The 14,387-nt window shown below is 42.2% G+C and overlaps 1 protein-coding gene across 3 annotated transcripts in view; it reads left to right on the top strand.

The window, feature by feature from the left end:
• CREB5 (cAMP responsive element binding protein 5) overlaps nucleotides 1-14,387 on the top strand; it is a 392,461-nt gene that overhangs the window by 300,086 nt on the left and 77,988 nt on the right. For all 3 annotated transcript variants that reach the window (XM_036247061.1, XM_036247059.1, XM_036247060.1), the window contains exon 7: nucleotides 1,043-1,153. In XM_036247061.1, coding sequence (XP_036102954.1) covers nucleotides 1,043-1,153 — 111 coding nt within the window. The remainder of the gene's footprint in view (nucleotides 1-1,042; nucleotides 1,154-14,387) is intronic.

The following is a 14,387-nucleotide window of genomic DNA, read 5'->3' as shown; positions in this document are numbered from 1 at the left end:
GAACGTCTCATTATTGTTTGAGTGATGTCAGTAGCAAGTAGAGGGTGGGGCAAAAGTAGCTTTACAGTTGTGAGTCCATGAAACACAGAGTTTATCCTTGTATTATTACTTATTAATTATTGTATTATTTCCCATACAAACAACTGAAAACCTTCTTCTGCCCCACCCTGTGTATTTGCTTTATTTGGGTTCTTAGAAAACTTCTAATTTCCTACTAAACAGAAAATAGTCATCAGACTGAATATTCTTCTATGACTGAAACAGAGAGGTTGCTGTATTTACTTTATAACAGGAACACCCTGGAGACAAAAATGCCAGAGCTCAACGCAGCTATTTGAATAATGTTGAAGTCAGACGCGATGGTGGGTCAGCAAGACAATGTGGGATCAGTCGATCATGTCCTGCAAAACCCTCAGCTGTTTTCTTCACCTGCCCGGAGCCTCGTGCACAATGTAGAGTCGTAACTAGGTTAGCAGGGGGCAGAGGAGCAGACACCTGGGCTCGATCATTTCAGTTGTGTTTATGTGTAAGAGCAACGGGCAGACCCACCAGAGATGCTTTTAAAGTTAATTTTATTTTTTCTTATTGCTAAAATGATTCATGTTTCTGTATAAAATTTAGGCAGAGGTGGGGAGAAGGGGGAGGCCAGATAACCTGAGATAAACATTTGGTATATATCCCTCCAGCATTTTTCTCTGCATATGTTATTCTTTATAGCTATAAAAATCAGCACAATGCGTGGTAGTTGGAGTGTTTGCAAAAGTGGAAATATGCCATACTTTTGTTTGTAAATGATCGACATGACAGCATCATTCTCTTTGGCTTGGAGCATCTTCTATAGACGGCGTAGCTTTGGGTGCTTCTTTGATGTGGTTGGGTTCAAGGCTCAGGAGTGCCTTGCTTACCCTTCACCAAACCACAGGCTTTCTCCAGTTATTCAAAGGAACTCTACAGGATTCATTGGAAAAAAGAAATGCAGCATTGTCTCTGACCTAGACTGCCCTTCTCAGACTTCTGACTGTGTTGCTTCCCTTTCTCTTAGATGGAGAGACAAATGTCCGTGAACTCCAACCTCCTGGGAATGCAAGGTCCGAATCTCAGCAACCCCTGTGCTTCGCCCCAAGTCCAGCCTATGCATTCAGAAGCCAAAATGGTAAATAACACTTATAATCACCCTTTTGTTATTTCATGGCTTTTTCTTTTGATTTCTACTCTGACTTCCACATTTCGGTCGAGTGAGGTAGCCGGCTCCGTCTTTGTGTTGGTGAACAGGTCTCTCTGTGGGAAGGCAGGGTGCGTAGCTTGGCTCTTTCTTTGAGCATATTCGTCACTGAACCTTGAGGCAGATGTTGATGTAACAAGCACTGGATCAGCACATGGCCTTAGTGAAAGGGACGCGTAGACGTCTGGGGAGATCCATAGGAGTCGAGGTGGGGTATCCCTGGGTATGTGTATAACCCGAAATTAAAAATAATTCAGAGTTTCTCTTCTTCAAGGTGGTCAGTTTCAACACCCCTCTTTCTGTCCCCATGTCCACTAAAGCAGGCGTGATTTTTAAGGGAATATTTTGCATTTTCTGTTGTAGTCGTCAGATGTGACATTGATCGGGAAGGATCAGAGCCTTGTTTTCGTGCAGGGTAACTGAAACATGTGATTTCAGGTAACAGCCTTCAGTGACTTCTAACATATGAGACTTACGTGCAGAAAGTTCAGTCTTTCCAATCACAGTGACAGATTCGTGCATTGATGGTCCAACTTTGCAATATAGAGTAAGTTTGCTGGTTAGATTTAGTGAAGTTGCTTGAAGTAGGTCATTCAGTTTTCATACAGTTAAATTCTAACACCACAATTAGGAAGGTATCAGATGACAACGAAATACACTGCAGCAAAGTATTCTTTGTATTTACTATCTGCTACTACAGGATCGCTTTGGCTAGAAGTTGGAGATTTATTTGGTTTGCTGACTGACAGTGTTAGGGACCGTGTTTGATGGCTACTGTGAGGATGTTCTTGACGGTTCTGAAAATTAGCCATCGAAACCCAGTGAGTTCATTTTCAATGACAGCAAGTCTTGTTGTTGTTGTTGTTGTTGTTTTTGTTTTTGTTTTGTTTTATGTCTGCTTTGGTCACTTTCTCTTGGAAACTTCACTCATTTGACTTGTAGCTTCTTGACCCAAGGAAGCGACGGAACTCCCAGTGTTGGCTACGTCCAGCAAATAAAATCTGTGGTCAAGAGAGTTCTCTTTGCTGTGCCACAGTCCCCGTGACATGCCAAATGGCACCGACATCTTCAGCAAAGCTCGTTAAATCTTTTTGGAATCGGCAAATATTTTTTCAACTCAAGCCCTGGAGAGCCAAACCAAATACTTGCTGGCAGACCATAGTTCAAACTGGCGTCTGTTTTGGAGACCAGAGTAATGCCATTTACTTTTTTTTTTTTTTTTTAAGGAAAATAAAAAATGAACTGTGAAGGTACTTAAGAAAAAAACAAAATTAAGTTATTCATGTGTATGAAGACGTGTTCTGGGTGTGAGCATCCGATGCTCCTCCCCAGCCAGGTTATTTCTGAACCGCCTTGTTTGGGCCCAGGGTCTGTATCCTTTTTGAGGGACCTCCCAGACAAACTTGAGGTGGATTTTCAAACACAATTCCAAACCAAATGTCCCTGCCAATCGATTTTCGCTGGGTTTTATGCTACCACTTGACTCAAAGTGTCCTGCCCCTCTTCTTGCTGGCAAAGAAGGGAAATATTTCCAAAGGGGGTGCAGGCTTGTAGTTACTTACATGAATGAGATTAAAACATATGGTGTGGCGAATTAACAGCGAATAATATCAGCTGGCGACAAAAGGGAATTAGTCTGCACTTATAAAAATAGTGTTACCCCACAAATGTTTGTTGAGTTAAATTTACTGAGTGAGCACACTCCTCTGCTGATTCATGTTCTAAGTGAATAAATATTTCCAGATCCGTGATATCTAGGCAAATGAACTCTGTGAAGGAGTTGGGGCTTAGGGAACACAGTCATTCTCTCTGCCTCAAGCTTCCAGCCTAATCCCATGATTGCCAATATGTTAACCCAAAGGGGAACATGGTAGCATTGGCCACTTCTATTTTGGAAGAATAGCATTTACTTTGTAGCTTGCAAAAGTGTTAAGTAAGTGACTTTTAATACGTTACTCAGCATCTCAGCATCTCTATTCCGATTCTACTTGCATTATTCACTGGAGAAACCCGCGGTTGCCATCTATTAAGTATTTTCTAGGAGCTTTGGTTACTTAGATGAAAGCTTTTATGAAATACAAACTAGTGAAGAAGAAAAAAATTCTATGATTTTAATGTCAGCCAGAGCCTCCCCAGGTTTCTCAGAACTATAGGCTTTGTTGTTCTATGCCTAATTCTCTTCCTGTGTAAGACGCGAATGGATTCCAGATTCCAACTAAGACTCTTGTTTCACTGTTTTCAAGGACGTTTCTGAAGGTCACACACGGGCTATTTTGATGAATGCAATCTGTGGGGTGTGTTCTAGAAGGACACGAGAGAAACCAGAGGTGTCGGCCACACCCCGGCACTGCAGGCTTATGCTGCTGGGGACAGTGGTGTTCATTTCACACTCCCTATTGACCACTGACAAAAGCCATCATCCTGAATCTCTGGTGAAACTTGGAGGTCCTGGAGGTGGGCAAGAGCTTAAGACACGATTGTTTTAAACGCACAGCTTTGTCGGAAGCTGTCTGACTCGTGATTGCTTGGTAGAATATATCAGTTTCCTCACCCAAAATCAGTTATTTCTATTGTGAAAGAGAGTAAAACTGGGGTCCCCAGTAAGCTCTACAGAGCACTAATCTGGGCCGTCCCGAACCAAGAAGCACATGTGTTCTTCTTTGATTTCAAATACATTAGTATCAAGCAGTGGCTGCAGTGTGCTCAATGTCCAAACTGGCGTTATCATCATGCGGGCAGATTATAATTTAGTTTTATGGCTTGTTGTCCTGAAGGGCTAAGCCAACAGACACATGGCTTCATAATTATCCAAGTGAATGCATGCACATTGGGTTTTGTTCGGGGCTCAGAGCAGACCCAGATGTGTGAGCGTCTTCCATCTTTCTGAACAACAGGTTCTGCCCCCCAGACGCCTGGGGTTTGTAGCATCTTCCGTGAAAACGGGGCCTGCTGGAAAGGGAACCCACAGGCTACCTGGTGGGCACGGTCAACATCCCAAGGGGACAGGGAGGAGAAGAGGGGGGTGAGCACAGAGAAATAAAAAAGGAAGAGGAGACAGAACGGGAAGGGGACGTACACACCAGACTGGGACACATTTCCAACCTCTGCTGAGGCCAGTGATTCCGAAACAATGTAGATTTTTGTCCATTTCTATTTGTGAGAATTATACCCGTTCTAAGAAGCTTTGAAAAAAGTCTTCCTTGTTTTTTTTAAGAAAACCATAGCAGTGTTGGAAGCTAAAAATGAGATGGGAGGAGCTTGTCCATATCTCTGTGTCGTGTCTTTTTAATGATGAGGTGACTATTACCATATTGAAACTGACTGAAATCAACAGTGGCATGTAAACAACCCTGCAGAGAGGACTCTGGCCACTCTGCCCAGATGCCCCCTCCGGTTTGGACAGGGCCAGTGAAGTCTAGGGAGTACTGATGTAGAAGCTATGTACGGCAGCTGTGGTCTGATTTCATCCTCAGGACGGCACCGTGTCATGGGTGTTATCCTCATTTTACAGCTGGGGCACCTGAACTCCAAGTGGTTAAAAAACTGGCCCCACAACACACCGCTTAGCAAAGGCCGATGTCTCAGACTCCAGTGACAAAGCCTTTTGATCACAACATGCATCCTTTATTCTTCTCCCCAGAATTCTGCTTTTTCCAAATCAGCTGTACTGATAAATCACTAGCAGCACTTTTTTTTTTTTTCTTGGCTCCGGTTTTCTCCTGGCAGATTGGCAGACAAGAACTGGGGTGGTATAGTGAGCAATCCTGGTTAAATCTCCACTTTGTTTTGAATGTCAACCTGGGTGTGTTTGTGTTTGTCTTTCCCCACCCTAATTATCGAGCTGGGTAACTGTTTGCCTCCATGCCCCTCGGCCACCCACTGTCCCGCAGATAAATCACAGAGCAGCCTGGCTCCATATGGACTGGCCTGGAAAGTTTGTACACATGAAAAAGCAGTCTCCAGGTAACATCTCTCTGGCACTCTTGAGAAACGCACTCCTTCGATTCGCCTGTTTGCTTTCAGCATCCCGGCTGCACTTCCTGAAAGTGCAGGACTGAACAAGGAGGCGAACGAGGAGGCTGTGTTCTCAGAAGCGTGGCGGTGAGGCCGGTGCTGCTGTGGACTTGAAGAAGCTCTCGTTCACTTCTGACTTGTGCCAGCAGCCATGTGTCCCTAGAGCCAGTGAGCAAAACACAATGAGGGGCTGAACCAAGGTGACTGCTTTTTTCCAGAATTTCCTTACTTACTGCTATGAAACACCACCATCCAGTAGGCAATTAAGTAGGAATTAGGTAAGAGGTGATGGCAGTAACAACAAAAACCTACAATCTCACTAATATATATGGTAGATCTCACAGGCAAATTTCCTTCTTTTTTTTTTTATTTTTTATCCTCACCCGAGGACATTTTTCCATTTTTTGTACAGATAGAGCGGGAGGGAGAGAGAGGAAGAGAGACAGAGAGAAACATCGATGTGAAGGGACACATCGAATGGCTGCCACCTGCACGACCAACCAGGGCCGGGGACAAACTGCAACCAAGGTACATGCCCTTAGCGGGAACCGAACCCGGGTCTCTCTGTACCGCAGGCCGACGCTCCAACCGCTGAGCCAAACCGGCCAGGGCCAAATTTCCTTCTTAAGACATCATGATAGCAAATAGTAATTGTGGCTCAGTGGATTGAACATTGTCCATGGACCGAGAGGTCCTGGTTCAGTTCCTGGTCAGGGCACATGCCTGGGTTGCAGGCTTGATCCCCAGTAGGGGACATGCAGGAGGCAGCCACTTGATGTTTCTCTGTCACACGGATGTGTTTCTCTATTTCTCTCTCTTAAAAAATAAATAAATAAATAAATAAATTTTTTAAAAAAAGAAAATAGTAATTAACATTAATCAAGTACTTGTATATGTGGCAGAAACTCTGTTAAGCATCTTGCAATATATTATCTTATTTAATCCTCAACAATCCCATGAGATACTATTCTTAATCTCATTTTACACACGAATAAACTAAGAGGTTGGGTAACTCGTGAAAAAAATAGAAGCTGATGAAATGTAGCGCTGCAACGTGAACCCAACCTGGCCCTAAACCATGTTTGCCAGCAACGGGACGAGTGTCCTGTGAGTTTATATTAGTAGAGCACTTTGCAAATCGCAAAGCACTTTCACATATATTATCTCATTGGAGCCTCATAGCAACCCAGTAGGGTCAACAGGGAAATATCACTATCCTCATTTTATAGACACACCGCGGTTCAGTGACTTTTCCAGCATCATCCAATGGTATAACCAGGCCCTGAGCCCAAGTCTTCTTTGATTTTTGCCCTGTTTCTACTATATCATGCTGTCCCTGGTGTCCCCATGGTCATGTGCTCCGAATAAAAGCAGGTTCTGAGCCTCAAATTAATAGTCCAGGACCAGCTATCTATTAGCTGATGCCCAGTAGATTCTCTGGTCCTTATCAATGAAACACTGGACGGAAGGCCGATCCATAGTTCTGTCTGGCCAAGACAAGTGCTGAACTTGAGCTTAGCTATTGTTACAGAAGAACGAAAGCAATGGCGCTTCTCTGAGAGCGAATAGGAGCGCCGGCTCCATTCTGTTGGCTGGAAGTCTAACCTTCCATGTGCCTCTGCCACTTTGCCCATTTAAACTGTAGAGAGTTTAATTTAGAATTATAGTGTGCCATTTTTTAATGAAGTGTAAATGAGTAGCTTATGAGATCATTAACCAGAGCTAGCAGCTATCTGTTTCTATTTCTATAGAACAGAATAAATTCCTACAGAATGTATATTCCATGTGTGGATCAGAACCCCCAATACATGGGATTATACATTTAATATATTTATTTTGAAAATGAGAGTTTAACCGAATATCAATTGCCTGTGAATCACCAAATTCCAAAGGTGATTCATAGGCAATTCACAGGCAGAAAAGGAGCTTGGGGATTATTTTAGCAAAATACTTTCCTTTGCAAAACAAAGGCCTGAAGTTCAAGTTAATAATTTGTCCAAGGTCACATAGCTAATTAGCAGCAGAAGGGGAATTAGAACCCAGATTCTGGGTTGCAAGTTTATAGAACTTCACTCTCTGTGCGCTAGTTGGGAATTGGCAGGAAAATCAGCTGTCAGTTACCATGACATTGAGCTTTCTACAGGGGGTGCTTCCTGGAGCATTTTTCTACAGAGTTTGGTTAGCAAAGCAAAGTACTTGGAGTAGAAGTGGGTCAATCAGTTCTCTTTCCCCTTTTACACCAACTGGGAAGTGAAACTAATCATCAGATTGCTCAAAGGAAGGGGCGTAATTCTCTACAATTCTTCCTGAGACTCAGGGGTCTTGACATGAGACCACTAAGCTGTTGGTGTTCATCAACCAGAGTGTGAGCTGAGCACACGCTGAGTATTTTATCTCTTGGCACCTAGAACAAGCTGCCTTGATTTTGCCCACCACCAAGCAAAACTAAGGTTCCTGTGTCTCATCACTGTTTCTGGGGGGCAGCATGGATCTTACGTGGGCTTTTGGAGATCTGCGTTGTGCTGGCGTGGGGTGGTGACTGACCTCACTGCTCACACGCACACACAGGGGTATTGACATAACCCTGGCCACGGGGGGCGGGGTATCTCTTCTCCTGGCTGTCCCCACTCCACCCGCATCAGCGCGTCCTCATACGCACATTCAGACGTTCTCCTAGGACTCATTGTCTTCCCAGTTTTATTCCTTTCTCTTTTTGCCAGTATCCGCCCTGTTTTGGTAACCATGGCAATAGGTGAAATACAATCCCAATATTTGCTCACTGCCTCTGTCATCCAGCCCAGAACACGCATGGCTGTGTTTTGTTTTTGTGTTTGTTTAATGTTCCGGAGCCTGAAGTCAGATGCGTTTGGACAAGGACACCGCACATGGTCTGGTTCGGAACAGCCCTTCAGACGGTTTTCAGGCGTGTCTTCTCTGTGTGTTTATGTACGTGTGTGCGCGTGTGTGTCCCTGCCTGCCTCGGAACACTGTGCAAATAAGTTCAGCTTGTTCAGAATAGGCAGGGGAAAAAGACACTTCACAAATCTAGTTACAGGGAAGTTCTACTTTGGCGAGATTTTGGTCCTGTTCTTAGAATTTATGTAGCTTACACTTTGCAAGATTTTTGCCAGCCCAACTAATAGTGAAAGTTTGCTTTGCACTTGGGGATGATGGCTCTGCCTTGATTTGGTTTTTTCATGTGGGAAACACAGAAGGTCTGTCAGAAAATGTGTGCCTTGCCGGGGGTGGAAGATGGGACATTGGGCAGATAGAGGAGGCAAAGTAATCCTAAAGATTCGGATTGTTTTCTCTTAAAAAATAAAAGGGAGGCCCTGGCCGGTTTGGCTCAGCGGTTACAGCGTCGGCCTGCGGTCCTGAGAGACCCGGGTTCGGTTCCCGCTCAGGGCGCGTGCCTCGGTTGCGGTTTGTCCCCGGCCCTGGTCGGTTGTGCGGGTGGCAACCACTCGATGTGTTCCTTTCACATCGATGTTTCCCTCTCTCTCTCTCTGTTCCTCTCTCTCCCTCCCACTCTACCTGAACAAAAAAAATGAAAAAATGTCCTCGGGTGAGGATAAAAAAAAAATTAAAAAAATAAATAAATAAAAGGGAGGATCCAATCTTCAAGTCCAAAACTAACAAAGAATATCTTCTTCCTCGGTATCCTTTTAAAATTGTCTCTTTATCCCCTGTTAGTTTGAAAAGCTAGGTTATGCATACTAATGAATAACTTAATGCATACTTATTCATACTAATGAATAAGATGAATCATTCGATTTTCAGAATAGGTAAGTCCCAAACAATAAAAGTAAACATCAAGAATTTTTATGTGGAAACAATATTTGCAGTCACCAGAGAAGATGTGTTTAAGGCAGACAAGGCGACTGTCATCCAACTGTGGCCTTGGATCCTAGCGATGAAAAGCGCAACCAGAGAGGCAAGGCAGCAACCTGGTTTCAACAGAGAGCCAGGATCTGAAGTTCAAGAGCGAGCAGGAGCACGCTGGGGTAGAATTTCAGAGCTGGCGATGCTTCCCTTGCACCCTTTCCTGGAATGTCCTCTTCCCTTTTGGCATCTCCACGTGGGAATGTGTCCATGTTTCCATGGTCCTCGAGGCTTCAGTCCGGTCCTGTGTCACTTCCAGGCTCCTCTGCTCCGCTCAGCTCTGCACACCACGGCCACTCTCCGAAAGCCCTCGCCTGGCATCCTCCCGAGGGCTTCTTGCTCTCTCCGCTGCCTTGCCTATCCTATGCTATCCCATTTCCTTTGCCTCTGCAAACTACACTCCTCTTTTTTTACTTTTTAAGACTAGCTCAAGCGCGCCTTTCCTGTGAAGTCCTGTCGACTTCCACAGTTAGACAGGAGCCATGCCTTCTGCTGGGCTAGACTCCATGTGTACCTTATTTATCGCTTCCTGTAGCTTTAGTACATGCCACTGTCTGTGCACCTGCCTCACTACTAGCCTGTGAACCCCTTGAGAGCAGAGGCCAATTTGATTCGGCTCCCTGTCCCCAGGTTGGTTCTCTCTAGCACATTCAATGCACCTAATAAATGTTTGTTGATAGATGAATGAAGGAAGGAAAGTCGGATACACTCATTTGGTTGGAGATGTTACTGTGACTGAATATGTCATCCCATACTGTGCGTTTGGGTTTCGTTTGAAGTCCCAGATAAGGGAGAACTTAAATCAGATGATTGATTCACCAGTGCTAGAATTTCAGGACCTGTGACAAGTGGGTGGGAGGAGATATTTGAGCAGGTGAGAATCCTTCCCACAATTTCCCACGTCCCTGCATTGGTACCTGGGGCTCTGCCAGCCACAGCCAAGTGCACCTCTACAGAGAAGCCCTGCAGGAGACCTCTGGGCCCACGGTGAGGTACCACCTGAAGATGGAGGTGCTTTGATGCTTCAATATTGAAATCCCTCTGGTGCAGACCCAAGACTTAAGTACTTTTTAAAACCTATATAAGTTCAGGGTTCCAAAGTAGTTATGGTTCTAAATTAATACCCAGTTGACCCTTGAATAAGGCAGGGATTAGGGGTACTGACCCCCGCATGCAGCTGAAAATCCACCTGTAACTTAAGTTGGCCCTCCACATGAGTGGATTCTAAACCACAGTGGAAAATACTGTTTCAACCTGGGGTTTGTTGAACTTGTAGATGGTAAACCCAAGGCTATGGGAGGTTGACTGTATATTTATTGAAAAAAAATGTTCTTATAAGTGGACCCACACAATTCAAACTTGTGTTGTTCAAGGGTCAACTGATGACAAACTTTAGAAGATACGTTCAAGTGAAAATATTCTTTGTCTTTTTTTCTCTGTTCATATATGTAATATATCAAATTAGGTTTATACTAAGTACACAGTTTATAGCCTGGTTTTTAAACTGTTCATGTGATAGTATGAGCATTTTCCCGTATCATTAAGTATCTTTTGAAAACATTTAAATAATTCTTTCATTTATCCTATGGGTGTCACATAAAACTTCAACTATTTTTTATTTATATTTCTTATTATTTAAATTTTTCTCTACTAGAAATAGCCCAATTGATTATGAATATAAACCAAAAAACTGACCTGAAATTATTTTATTATAGTTTTTGATTATTTCCTTTAGGATATATTCCCACAATTAGACTTACCAGTTCAGAGGGAATAAACATTTTAAAGACTTTGTATATATGCTGCCAGATTTCTTAAAATGTATACTGATTTTTATTTCTGGCTGTAATATGGGAGGGTATTCATCTGATAGCGTTTTCAGAAGTATTAAGAATTATCATTTTTTTTAACAAAGTCTTTGCCAGTTTTTGTTGGCATTTCTTATATTGCAGGTAGTGAGCATATCTTTTTCTATGTTTCGTGGCCACTTAATTTTTGTTGTTGTTGATATATTTCTGTACTTTAAGGCAATTTTCCTTAATTGAGGTTAGTATTGGAATCCAGGGGAGAAATGATAAGAACAGATTGTTCCCTCTCGACTGCATTTTTCGAATTCTTATTCACTAGCTGGCTTTACTACCTTACTTTTCTATTATATAATTGTTTCTAAGACTAATGCATACCTTAAAATAATTTAGGTTTTGAGTATTTTGTTTATAGGACTTTCACTTAGAAGCATAATATTTTGAAGTTTAAAAAAAATCTCCTTAAGCTTTCTGATTTTTAAGTTATTCAACTTATTTATTTAAAAAATATTAGCTTCTCTAGGAATATCAATGTGACTGTTCCACGTTTTCTGAGTTTATGTGACCCGGCCTTTGTTTGTTTAAGTATACACCTGAGTATCTTAAATAAACTACAGATATGGCTGTGTCTTTCACAATTACCCGAGGCAGGATTTATATGGATCCTGCTCTTATCTCATTTATGAAAAATCAACCTCTGACTATTTTTATGTCACCAGTCACTATGTCAGTATATGGACTTATATTGATTAAACTTATCATTACTGGTGGCTAAATGTTGCTGAGTCCATTCTCAAGCAAGGAAGTTAAACAGGAAATATAAAACAGCTTAAGTCCCATGGGGTGATATTGTTGTTAACATGCCGTTGAGTCAGCTCCGACTCCTGGTGACCCAATGCATGACTGATGTCCACAGTGTCCTGTTTTCAACGGCCCTGCTCTGCTCCTGCAGACTCACGCCTGTGGCTTTTTTATGGAGTCAATCCATCTCATGTTTGATCTTCCTCTTTTCCTGCTGCCTTTCATTTTTCTCAGTGTTATTATCTTCCCCAAAGAACCTGCCTTCTCATGATGTGCTGTGAATGGAGCATTATTTTAAGGTCCATTAACCGTAAGCTTCTTACTAGTACCTTCCTTACTAGTAGCCTCTCTCTGAGGGAACAGATCTGAATCCTAGCACACAGTAGGCACAAAATATCTCTTTGCCAAATGAATGAATGAGAGTAACTAATTATATGAGAACATCAAACATGCACTGAGTGCAGATCATGGGCCATGTTGCCCTGTGATTTCCATGTAGTGAGGAACTGCACATAACGTCCTTAGACTAGGCATTTACATGTGTTATGTACTTAATCCTCACAACGATGCTGTGAGGTTGGTATCCCTGTTTCTACAGGCAAGTGAACCGATGAACAGAGGACAGTGCCCAGGATCGCTCAGCCAGCAAATGGCAGACTAATGATTTGAATCTAGCTCTGGAATCTGACCCTCCCATGCTGAGTCTTTGCTTTGGCAACCTAAAAACAGCATGGTGACTGGAGTCTGGTAGGGGTGCAAGCCTGGAAGCAGTGACAATTAATGGACAAATACTTATCATTAGCTTCAGCTCTGCACTAGGCCTTCTTTCTATTACACAGTAGGCCCCTGACATTTCTGAGGGTTTTGCTTGGCATTGTTTGAATCCCCAATCCCATGCATGTGGTACATCATTTCCCTGTACTCAGACCAACAAGCAAAGAAAAAAACAAAGTTGCAATCCTGACCCTGGATGGGAGGGCCAGATGGACTGTCCTATCCCACCCAGAGCTGTGCAGCAAATGTAGTTCACATCAGTGCCCAGCAGAAGTTCAAATCTCACCGGATCATGAACTTTGAGGGTTACTTTTTTTTTAATATTTGAAATGTTGAATACTAAATTGGAAAATACCAAGTGTCTGTGTCTTTAAAAATAATGTTAATAGTGACCGCTAGCTCCTATTTTAAGGAGCTATACAAAACGTTTCTATACCTTTTACGTAGACTGTCAGGTTAAACCTCTTAATGGGAGCCATAGCTATTAACTGGAATTAAAAATAAGGTAGAGTGTTTTTGTTTTGTTTTGTTCTTTTTAAAAAATAGAATTTATTGGGGTAATATTGATTAATAAAATTATACAGGTTTCAGGTATACAGTTCTATAATAAATCATCTGTATATTGCATTGTATGTTCACCACCCCATGTCATGTCTGGTGATAGAAGGAGGCTTGTTTTGTCCTTTGGGAAGCAGAATAAAGCATGGATGGAGAACAGAGACCCGAGACACAGACGTCCTGGCTTCAAATCCTAACTGCATGACCTGGTTGCTTAGCCTCTCTGTTCCCCTTTCCTCGTCTACAAAATGGGGATAACGGTAGGGCCTCTCTTAAAGAGTTATCTTGAAGATTAAATGAGGTAGTAATAGGAAAATCATTTGGCGTAATACCTGGTTCTATATATTTTTACATTTTTTTCCTGCTTTAAAGTTAGACTTCTCTTTCTTTTATTGGTTTAACTCATGATGTTAAAAACATCCTTGTATGGATGTAATGCACAGCATAGGGAATATGGTAAATAATACTGTCATAACTTTGTATGGTGGCAGATGGTTACTAGATTTATAGTGGTGATCATGTAGTAGGATTGAATCACTATGATGTACACCTAAAACTAATATAATAATGTATGGCAACTATACTTCAATTGAAAAGAACACACTAGTACAAAGTTCATAAGTCTCACAGAAGAGAAAACTGACACTAAGAGAGATTAAGTACCTCACCTTTGATCATTCAGCAAAGTTGTGGTAAACTCAGTTTTAGAATTCAACTCCTACTTTTGATTCATGCACTAAATTACTGTGCTCTTTTTCTTTTTTTTTTTTTTTTTATTCGCACCCGAAGACATTTTTTGATATTTTGTTCAGATAGAGTGGGAAGGAGGGAGAGAGAGAGAAGCATCGACGTGAAAGGGACACATCGAGTGGTTGCCACCTGCACGACCCAACCAGGGCCAGGGACAAACCGCAACCGAGGTACGTGCCCTTAGCGGGAACCGAACCTGGGTCTCTCCAGACTGCAGGCCGATGCTCTAACCGCTGAGCCAAACCGGCCAGGGCAATAACTGTGCTCTTTATAGAGACTTGGATATGGAAACCCATGGGAGTTACACAGCTGTTGCTTTGAATTCACCAATTCATTGAAATACGTAAAAATAAAAATGACTTTTAAAAAGTTTTTAAGTAATTAAAAACGTATTTTAAGAAATAGAGTTCAGTGTACATATTTTAGAATTTCAAACACTTGTTATTGTTTCATAGTTTGTTAATTCACAAACATATAAATATAAAGATATTTTGAAATAGTAAATATTTTAATGTTAAAAATTAAGGCTACAATTGCACAAAAGACCAAAGGCTCACCAAGGAATATATATTAAATTCCAT

Source organism: Molossus molossus, unplaced genomic scaffold, assembly GCF_014108415.1.
Source record: "Molossus molossus isolate mMolMol1 unplaced genomic scaffold, mMolMol1.p scaffold_m16_p_7, whole genome shotgun sequence".
NCBI lineage: Eukaryota > Metazoa > Chordata > Mammalia > Chiroptera > Molossidae > Molossus > Molossus molossus.
The sequence above is the reverse complement of the archived record's forward strand: the minus strand, read 5'-3'. Positions and strand labels throughout refer to the sequence as shown.